Raw genomic sequence first — 10,356 nt, forward strand, 5'->3', positions numbered from 1 at the left:
GGAGCCGAGGGGGATGTGCTGAGATCCCGTTTCCCCTGGGCAGGGGGTACCTGTACGCGGGGCTGGAATTCGGGGCTGAGTGCTACTGCGGGCACAAGATCCAGGCGTCCAATGCCAGCGAGTCCGAGTGCAACATGGAGTGCAAGGGAGAGCGGAGCAACACCTGCGGCGGGATCAACCGGCTCTCCATCTACCGCCTGGAGCTGGCCCAGGAATCCGCCCGCAGGTGTAAGTTGGAGGCCCAGCTCAGCCCTGGGATGGGGGGGGCTTCTCTTGGTGCTGGAGGGGTGATCCCGGCATTCCCGAGCTGGGTTGTGGCTTCATGGAGGTTCTTGGAGAGCAGGGGTAGTTTTGCTCCTGCAAACATCAGGAATCTCCTTGTGGGGATGCTGCTGGCTGGGGTTGGGTGGAATGAGGAGCCCTAAGGAATCCTGCTGGGATTCAGGGAAATTTGGGTGACTTTGAGTGATTTCTTTCCCCATGGACAAACAGGACCAACAGTGTTTCTGTGTGTGCTGCAGGATGAAGGATGTGTGGGAATTCCAGACAGAGCTGAGGGTGCTCCTTCGTTTGGCTCCCAATTAGGCAGCTCTATAATTACCCACATTCCCTGCTCACCTTTCCTCATATCCAAGGAATGGGAAAGGGGATGGCAACAACCAGGAATGCACAAGGGGCTGAGGGTACCAAGGATGGGATTCCAGGCCTGACCAAACCTGTCCCTGCTCCATCCCTGGGATCACGGAGCTGATAGAAACATCCAGGAAAAAAAAAAATTATCCCAAACTTTGCTGCCGGGGTTTTGCTCTGATTGTGGCTGCACTGCTGGAGGCACCAGCAGCCACTGGAGCAGTTAGGAATGCTGTGTCACACAGAGTGGCAGCAGTGTCATTTTTGGAGTGCCACTGGGGCCTCTCTCTCTGTCTCTCTATCCCAGATGGAAGCGCGATATTCCGGGGGTGCTTCCGCCGGCCGGAAAACGTCTCCATCGCCCTGCCCGCCAGCCAGCTCATGCTCAACATGTCCGTGGATAAATGTGTGGATTTCTGCACAGAGAAGGTACTGGGATAAACTCCTCTTCTTCATCTCTGTTTCCATCATCATCATCATCAGAGTCACACCGGGATATCTGAACCCAGTTTAGGGACATGACTTTTGTGTGTCCAAAATGGGATAAACGGATTTGTGTCCCTGCCACGGGAGGGAGTGGAGCCAGCAGCAGCCCTGGGAAAGTTTGGGAAGGAGCATCCCAGAATTAGAGTTTAGGTTGGAAGGGACATTTAAAGGAGCCCCACGGGGTCCTGCTCTGTCCAGGGGTCTCATCCTGGGGCACGGTGACTCCAAACAGGGAGGGGAAAGGTTGGCAGTGGGAACTGACCGAGGGTGGATGATGGAGCAGGCTGTAAGGATGCTGGAAATGGTCTGGAATGATGCTAGTATTGGAATGATGCTGGAATGTTCTGGAATGATGTTGGGATTGGAAGGATGCTGGAAATGGAGTGGAATGATGCTGGAATGTTCTGGAATGGCGCTGGAATTGGAAGGATGCTGGAAATGGTCTCGAATGGTGCTGGAATTGGAAGGATGCTGGAAATGTTCTGGAATGATGTTGGAAATGTTCTGGGGTGATGTTGGAAATGTTCTGGAATGATGCTGGGATTGGAAGGATGTTGGAAATGGTCTCAAATAGTGCTGGAATTGGAAGGATGTTGGAAATGTTCTGGGATGATGTTGGAAATGTTCTGGGGTGATGTTGGAAATGTTCTGGGATGATGCTGGAACGGTCTGGAATGATGCTGGGATTGGAATGATGCTGGAAATGGTCTGGAATGATGCTGAAATTGGAATGATGCTGGGATTCGAATGATGCTGCAATGGTCTGGAATGATGCTGGAATGGCCTGGAATGATGCTGGAATGTTCTGGAATGATGTTACAAACCGCCCCGCGCTGCCCAGCAATGACGGGTGCGGGGCACAAAGGCTCCGCCGCGGCTGGGGGGCGGTGCCAGGGCCATTCCCCCTGCCCATCCCGGCAGGAATTCCCGCTGGCAGCGCTGGCGGGCACCACGTGCCGCTGCGGCTTCCCCAGCACGCTGTTCCCGCTGCACGAGCGCGAGGACGAGCAGCTCTGCGCCCACAAATGCGCCGCCGAGGAGTTCGAGAGCTGCGGCTCCGCCGACTTCCTGCTGGTCTACCAGACACAAGTGCAGGGTGAGCTTCTGCCCCGGACCTTTCCCCCTCAAAAAATGAATTTTTATTCTCCTTCTGAGGATGAAAATTTGTTATAAACTTCAAAATTCCTATCAGGTTAAAAACGATGGGAATTTTGAGTGAGTAGAAGGGTGTGACAGTGTTTGCAGGGGTCTGAGGATGAGGGAAGAGACGAGGATCTGACTCCATGTTTCAGAAGGCTTGATTTATTGTTTTGTAATATATATTATATTAAAATGATACTAAAAGAATAGAAGAAAGGATTTCATCAGAAGGCTGTCTAAGAATAGAAAAAAAAGGAATGATAACAAAGGCTTGTGGCTCAGACAGAGAGTCTAAGCCAGCTGGACTATGATTGGCCATTAATTAGAAACAACCACATGAGACCAATCACAGATGCACCTGTTTCATTCCACAGCAGCAGATAACCATTGTTTACATTTTGTTCCTGAGGCCTCTCAGCTTTTCAAGAGGAAAAATCCTAAGGAAAGGATTTTTCATAAAAGATGTCTGTGACAGAAGCGAGACTTCTACTCACTCACCTTCTTCCCTACGGCACTGTTTGTATCGTGATCTATCCTACAATTTGATGCAACATGATTTGCCTCAGACCCTTACATCACAAAATTCTTCACTTACCTACTATTTTTCCTAACGGCAATACTCATCCTAATCATTGCCAACAACCTAAGTGTGAGGATCCCGCTAAAAATGAGCGGATTTTAATTCCCCTGGGAAATCAGCGCTCCCCTGGTGAGCTGTGGTTGGTGCCTGGCTCAGCTGCAGGGCACAGCAGATTCTGCCTCTGGCAGGATTCCTCCTTCCCAGGGTTTTCCCACCTCTCTGTGATCCCATGGGAGCGTGCTATCCAGACAAGCTCCAGGGAAAAATGTGGGGTGGAAAAAGGCAGAGCATTCCTGAGAGAGCAGGGAGCCAGGGAAGCACTGGGAGAAAGGAAAACTGTTCCTGGGAGAGGAAAGGGCTGAAGGGAGCAAGTGAGGACCCAAATTTGGGTGGTTTTGAGTCAGTCTTGTCACGATCCTTTGGTGTTTGTGTCCGTGCTGGAAATGCTGTTCATTGATTCATCAAAAAAGCAGGAGCGTTTCTTGGCACAGGAATCCCTGTTAGTCACCCTTCCCTAAGCACACAGAGCTGGGAACGACAGAGAACTCTTGGGAAAAATCCTCTTAGGACTTTTTGGGTGTTTAGAACTCTTTGGGATGTCCCTCTAAGCCTTAGGCAGGGCCCGTTTCCCTGCCCAGCCCCTTCCCCAGCATTTTCCCGGGAGAGGCAGCATCTCCTCAGACATCCCAGTGGGACCAGCAGCTTTCCACGACACATTCCTGACGTGTCTCCCTGCAGACAACCGCTGCATGGACAGGAGGTTCCTGCCCAGCCGTGCCAAGCAGTTGGTGGCCCTGGCCAGTTTTCCTGGAGCTGGGAACACCTGGGCCCGGCACCTGATCGAGCTGGCCACCGGCTTCTACACCGGCAGCTACTACTTTGATGGCTCCCTGTACAACAAAGGTGAGGGGAGGGCACTCCTGGGGTGCCACCCCAGCTGGGGACAGCGCTGGTGACATCCCAGGGGCTGCAGGAAGGGCGGAGCAGGGCTGGGTGTGAGCGCTGCTGCTCCATGGTGAGGGAATTCCTCCCTGGGAGGGTGGGGAGGTCCTGGCAGGGACCAGCCCAGAGAGGCTGCAGCTGCTCCACGCCTGGGAGTGTCCAAGGCCAGGCTGGACAGGGCTTGGAGCAAGCTGGGGTAGTGGAAGGTGTCCCTTTCCAAGGAGGTTGGGATGAGATGAGCTGTAAGATCCCCTCCAACCCAAAGCATTTTGGGTTTCTGGTTCTAATAACCCACCCCATGCCCAGCTCCCTCAACTTAGAATCACTCACAACAGCTTTATCTGGAGACCTTGAAGGTTTCTCCAGGTATTCCTTCACTTTTTGTGGCTTTGAGAGGAAATTCTCCCTTCCTCCTCAGCTGTGGTGGAGTTGGGATCTGTGTCTGTGCCATGTTGGCGGGATCTGTACCCAGGCTATTCCCTAAATCCCCATTTTCCTGACAATCCCTCCCAATTCCTGCCAAATCCAGCCTTGCAGGAGGGAGATGCTCAGTGAGGGAGCACTGTCCCAGCCCCCAGGGTGCAGCAGCATCCCAGGGAAGGCAGCAGCAGTGGGAAAAGCCTTGGCTGGGTTTTGCTGAGCCGCACGAGCGTGGGCTCCGTGTTCGTTCCCTGTCGGAGGGGCCAGGAGGTATCCAGGCAACCAGCAGATTTATCCACTGCTGAGAGCCAATTGCACCTCTCTAATTGATGGAATACAGCTCCTTCCAGCTTATCCCCCACTCCAGGTGCATTCCAGGGGCTGGGATTGATGCTGGCTCAGCCCCATGCTCAGCGCAGGGTCCCCTCTCTGGACCCCCCATGGCATCAGCCCCACCTTGGGCTGATCTGCTGCTCCACAGGCACAAGGATTTCCCTTTCTTTATTTATTAGAGGTCTCTTCCAACCTCATTATTCTGTGATTCTGTGATTGCTGGGAGAGTTTCAGCTGTGCTCAGGGAGGCTGTAGCCATAAAATCTGCCCTTGACCCCTCAGAACAGGCACAAGAGCCGCGTGTGGCCAGGGAGATGTCACCCTGAGCGGCCCCTGTTCCTGCGAGCCACCCACTCATCAATTTCATGAGACTCATAACATGGGAAAACAAACGATTTCCATCTGGAAGAGGGATGCAAATCCTCCTTCACGCCCCAGCTGCTTTCATCATCTGACTGGATTTTGCAACCTGATATCCCTGTGATGTTCCCTTTCAAGGAACTGTGGGATCCTTTGGGTTGGAAAAACCCTCTGAGGCCGAATCCAACTGTTCCCCCAGCTCTGCCAAGGCCACCACGTCCCCAAGTGCCACATCCACACGGCTCTTAAATCCCTCCAGGGGTGGGAGCATCATCACTGCCCTGGGCAGCTGTGCCAGGGATTGAGCACCTTTTGGGTGGAGATATTTTCTTTGATATCCCATCCAAACCTCGCCAGCACAGCTTGAGGCCATTTTGCTTGATCCTGTCTGGTTTCCCCTGGGAGCAGAGCCCGACTCCCCCTGTCAGGGATTTGTGCAGATCCAGAATGTCCCCTCTGAGCCTCCTTTTCCCCGGGCTGAGCCCCTTTCCCAGCTCCCCTTTACTCCCACTAATCCCAGCTCTATCCGGGCAGGATTCAAGGGCGAGCGGGACCACTGGAGGAGTGGGAGGACCATTTGCATCAAGACCCACGAGAGCGGGCAGAAGGAGATCGAGTCCTTTGACTCTGCCATCCTCCTCATCCGCAACCCCTACAAGGCCCTCATGGCCGAGTTCAACCGCAAGTACGGCGGGCACATCGGCTTCGCCGCCCACGCCCACTGGAAGGGCAAAGGTAGGGCAGGGAACCCTCTGGGAGAGCTCCAGCCCGGCTGCTGGGGCTGGGAATTGGTTGGGAAAGCCCGGCAGAGCTGGAGTTGGGTGTGCGTGGGGGAAATTTTGGGCTTTGCCACCATTTTGGGTCATCTCTTGCTGTAACCGTCATCTCTTGGTCGGGGGTTCGTGTGTTGGGTGGGATAAGATGAACAGGACAGCAGGACCAGGCAGGGATGGGCATCTCCTGTCCCCAGGGAGTGGCGGCAGTCCCCAGCCCATCCCTGGGGTATCCAGGTGCTATTTCCACGTGTCCAGCTGCTCCCCAGCCGCCACCTTTCCCACGCACAGGCGCGTGCCAGAGGCTGCTTAATTACAGCAATTTCCAAATTGCTGTTGTGGGATTGACTTCATTGGAAAGAGTTAAAATGTTTAGCTTGATTGAACATCTGCTACCCTTAATTCCCAGTTTATTTAAGGGGAGCTTTGGCTGCTGTGGCTGGGATGTGCCTGGATTTCGTTATCTCCATGTGCTCACAGTGCCGGGCACAGCCCAGCCCTGCTCTCCCCATCCCATAAAACCAGCGGGGTGTGGTGTCCCCCACTTCCTCAGCCTTGTGGCCCTGGGCTGGCACTGTCACCACTGTGGTGGCATAGGAGCCTGTTGGTTGATTTTTTCCCCATCCATCTGTGGATAGAGCCAGGATTGGTATCCCAGCCCCACAGGGAGCCTCCTGAGCCTTCCCAATCCTTGTCCAGGGAGCACAAGGAGCCTCCTGAGCCTTCCCAATCCCAACCCCCTCCCCAGCCTGTCCCAGGCTTCGTGCCTCTGAGGAGAGGGAGATCCAGAGGGGACCATGCTAGCACAGCCTTGTTTGGATGCACTTCAAATACATCACCAAATTCTTTCCAGAGGATGTGTGGAGTAATTAGGGTTAATTGTCAGGTTAATTAACCTCTACTGGGAAAGATGGAGATTTTCCACTGCATGGTTGGGAACCCCATTCCCAGCTGGAGAGGCCCCTGAACATGGAGCATGAGGATCCCATTCCCAGCCTTCCCTGCAGCGCAGCTCTCATTATTATTTTCTTCTCCCAGGAACAAATTTTGGGGCAAATTTGGGAAAAAATAATCCCCAGGCCCTCTCTCCAGCCTCACCCCCAGGGCTGATGGGGTGTTTTCCCATTTCCCCCAGCCCATTCCCAGCCCTGCAGAGGCCAAACCCCCGCTTGGTTCCGTGGCATTAATTTTACAACATCCCTGGAGCGGCTCCAAAGCAAAGTTTTATGTGCTGTGATTACACAAGGTGAATTGTCCTGGATCTGTTTAATGGAACACATCCTGTGGTTAACGATTCCTCAGGGAATTTAACCCAGTCCAGCTGTTAATCACGCCTTGGTTTTGTGGGGAGGACGCGAGGAAGAGGGAGATGCCTGGAGCTTTAGTGCAGCACTGCCAGGAGAGAGGCAGCTGATTATCGGTGTCTCATCATCCCTCTCACCACCTGATTTGAATGGCAGGATCAATTAGCCAGAAGGTTAATTGAGACGTTCCAGCAGGGATGGGAGAGGACACAGGGAACATCCACTCACATCTGTTGGAACCCTGGATGCTGAGAATTTTAAACTTTCTGTGCCCGCAAAAGAACACTGCACTTTACCTGAGGCCGTGGAGACGGCTTCCAAAATTGATTAACAGCAGTGGGATTACGGGTGTGGAGTTGGTTAGAAGTGTGCGAAAAAACTTAGATTTGGGGTTTTAGTATATGGTGATATATGGGAGCCAAGATGGAGAATTTTGGGTGTCGGTTAGGTGTCTTTTTTGCACCTTCTTCTTCACGAATCTGGGTAGTTTTCTTCTCGGAGTCTCTGTGGTCCAGAGGTGCTAGAAAGTCTCTTTTTCCCAGCCCTGAGATCGAAGAAGGAGTCAGGATTCTTCAGCTGTGCTTTTCAAGGTTGTTTATTTTCTGTTATCTATAACATTCCTTTTCTAACCTGCTGAGGTCTCTCCAGCAAGTCGGTTTGTGGCGCACTGACCACCCTCAGGGCGATGTTATCTTTTTATACTAAAAACTGTACATTATTTGCAATAATTTTCCAATACCTATCACCCATGTTAGACAGTTTGCCTCTCCTCTAAACCAATCCAAAAGTGCCACCATCACAGCAGAAGATGGAGGCTAAGAAGAAGAAGAAGGAGAAAGACAGAACACGCCCAGATTCCTCCATCTTGCCTCCTGAACCCCCATTCTAAAAACCCCCAAAATTCTACATTTTTCACCCTGTGATAAATTCACTATCATTCTGCTCAAACCCTTGTGGCTTGTACACATCCACACAAGGTGTGAACACACAACCACCAAAAGCTGGTAGTTATTTCCATGGGTTAAAATCAAAGGCACAGGTGTCTTTGCCAAGGTCTCCAAGCCCCCTGCCAGGGTCCCGAGTCCTCCAGGGCAGCCAGAGGATTCTCCTGGGCTCCCACATTTTCTCTAACTGGATGAAACCCCAACACACATTCTTTACTCCTTTTTTTGTCCCCAGAGTGGCCGGAATTTGTGGCCAATTACGCCCCGTGGTGGGCCACCCACACTCTGGACTGGCTGCGCTACGGCAAGAAGGTGCTGGTGGTGCACTTCGAGGACCTCAAACGCGACCTCTTCGTGCAGCTGCAGAGGATGGTGGCCCTGCTGGGTGTCACGGCCTGTGAGGACAGGCTGCTGTGCGTGGAGGGACAGAAGGATGGCAACTTCAAGCGCTCGGGGCTGAGGAAGCTGGAGTACGACCCCTACACGGCCGAGCTGAGGAAGGACATCAGCGGCTACATCCGCACCGTGGACGCCGCCCTGAAGCTCCGCAACCTCTCGGGGGTCCCTGAGGATTATTACCCCAGATGATGGTGACCACAGCGGGGGGATGGTGCCCAGGGGTGGCTCTGTCCTCCCAGATCCTCCCCGATTGGGCTGGGAGGGCTGAGCAACGCACAGAGCGTTGCTGGGTCGCACTCACACCTGCTCACACTCAGGCACACCCCCGCACACACTCATGCACACTACTCACACTCGCTCACATCCTTGCACAATACTCACACCCTCACACACTACTCACACTCGTGCACACTCTTGCACACTACCCACACTCACACTCGTGCACACTACTCACACTCCTGCACATTACTAACACTCGTGCACACTACTCACACTCTCGCACACTGCTCACACTCATGCACACTTCTCACCTCTGCCTACTTCCACCCAGTGGGTGGCTCCTCTTTTAACCCTCCGTGTGCTGCTGTAGCTGTCGGTCACTCCCTGCATGAGCCGCCACAGGTCCCCAGCCACTGCTGAGCTTTTTTTTTTTGGCCAACCTGGGGACACGGGTGCCTTCCCTGCTCCCCCAGGGTCCCCTGCTCCTCTTCTGGCTGCCCCAGCCCTCCTGGAAGGTGCAGGGGGATGTTTGTGTCCCCTCAGGCTCTCCTGGGGACATTGAGCTGCTCAGGCTTTGGCGTACCTAGAGCTGAGCTCCTTGGGGTGGGTGTCCCCAAAATCCCAGCCCTGCAAGGATTCCACCTGCCCTTGGATGGAATCCTCAGCCTTCCCAAGGGAGGATGGACCAAGGGCATGGCACTCTCGTGGATCCTGCCTGAGGTTATGGGATTGCAAGGCCGTGCTGTGCAATGTCCCCAGACCTGGTGGCTGCGGCCCATTGAGCCATCCTGTGGCTCCCTGAGAATTCCCTGCCATTCCCCAGCCACAGCACCAGGCAAAGTTCCTGCTCCAGCCCTTGGGGGGGCCCATGACCCCCACCAGTGTGGCCACAGGTGGAAGCTCCCCTTCCCTGTGGATGCATCTCCAGAAGGAGACATTTTCCCTGGAGCTGCTGGGACCCACGAGCTCGTCCAGGCCTCATTTCAGAGCCCACGAGCCACAACATCCCCTCAGGAGCATTTCTGTGGGGCCAGGGGCAGTTTGGGGGACTAAAAGCAGGGTCCACGCTGCACCCAACCCCCGTGGGGAGCAAACGTTTTTGGGGCTGAGTTTTGGGGTGTCCCAAAGCCAAACCAAAGGATCCCACACGCCGGGAATGTGCCGATTTCCGGGCTGGCTTTGTGCACAGCTGCATGTGGTCCCTGGCTGTCCCCTCATCCCACGCCACCCTCCCCATCCTGGCTTTGTCCCAAACGAGCTCCCCAAGGCTCCCAACCCGCAAAACCCCCTGGATGTAGGTGCAAAAGCCATATATTGTACGCAGCCTTTTCTAGAGTTAGAGATTCACCAGTTGGCTTTTAACTCCTGATCCTGATAGAAATGCAGGCACAGGTCGAATCCAGAGACCCTGCTTGGTCTGTATTCCAAGAGAGAAGAAAACTCCCTGGAGAAAAAAGGAGAATTTCAATAAAAATCTATTTTTCTAACGTGTGTGTGGAGCAGAGCTGGGCTGCTCCTTGTTTTTTTTTTTTTTGAAGGAGGTGGGGGATTGCATTCAGAGGGAGAAGCCTCCCCATTTTTAACTCTTTAACTCTTTTTAACTCTCTTTTAACTCTTTAACTCTTCCCTTGACAAACAGCTGGAGGTTTTTTTGGGATTCCTGGCGGTGGGATTGGAGCTGAGCCCACTCTGCTCATGGCAGCCCCGGGGTTGTCATGTCAGAACAAACCCTGAGGGTAACCCAGAAATTAAAGGAGAGGTTTTGTTGCTGCTCTGCCTCCCCTGTGCGTTTGTGGGGCCGCCTGAGCACCCCCAACCCACCCCAG

The 10,356-nt window shown here is 53.7% G+C and overlaps 1 protein-coding gene across 1 annotated transcript in view; it reads left to right on the plus strand.

Moving 5' to 3' along the window:
• The window catches only part of WSCD2 (WSC domain containing 2), a 13,696-nt gene extending 3,679 nt beyond the window's left edge, over positions 1-10,017 (plus strand). Inside the window, exons 3-8 of the mRNA XM_005424098.2 lie at positions 44-228; positions 938-1,059; positions 2,038-2,212; positions 3,575-3,739; positions 5,426-5,626; positions 8,148-10,017. Coding sequence (XP_005424155.1) covers positions 44-228; positions 938-1,059; positions 2,038-2,212; positions 3,575-3,739; positions 5,426-5,626; positions 8,148-8,500 — 1,201 coding nt within the window. The 3' untranslated portion in view covers positions 8,501-10,017. The remainder of the gene's footprint in view (positions 1-43; positions 229-937; positions 1,060-2,037; positions 2,213-3,574; positions 3,740-5,425; positions 5,627-8,147) is intronic.
• The last annotated feature ends 339 nt before the right edge of the window (positions 10,018-10,356 follow it).

Source organism: Geospiza fortis, unplaced genomic scaffold, assembly GCF_000277835.1.
Source record: "Geospiza fortis unplaced genomic scaffold, GeoFor_1.0 scaffold145, whole genome shotgun sequence".
In the NCBI taxonomy this organism is placed as follows: Eukaryota; Metazoa; Chordata; class Aves; order Passeriformes; family Thraupidae; genus Geospiza; species Geospiza fortis.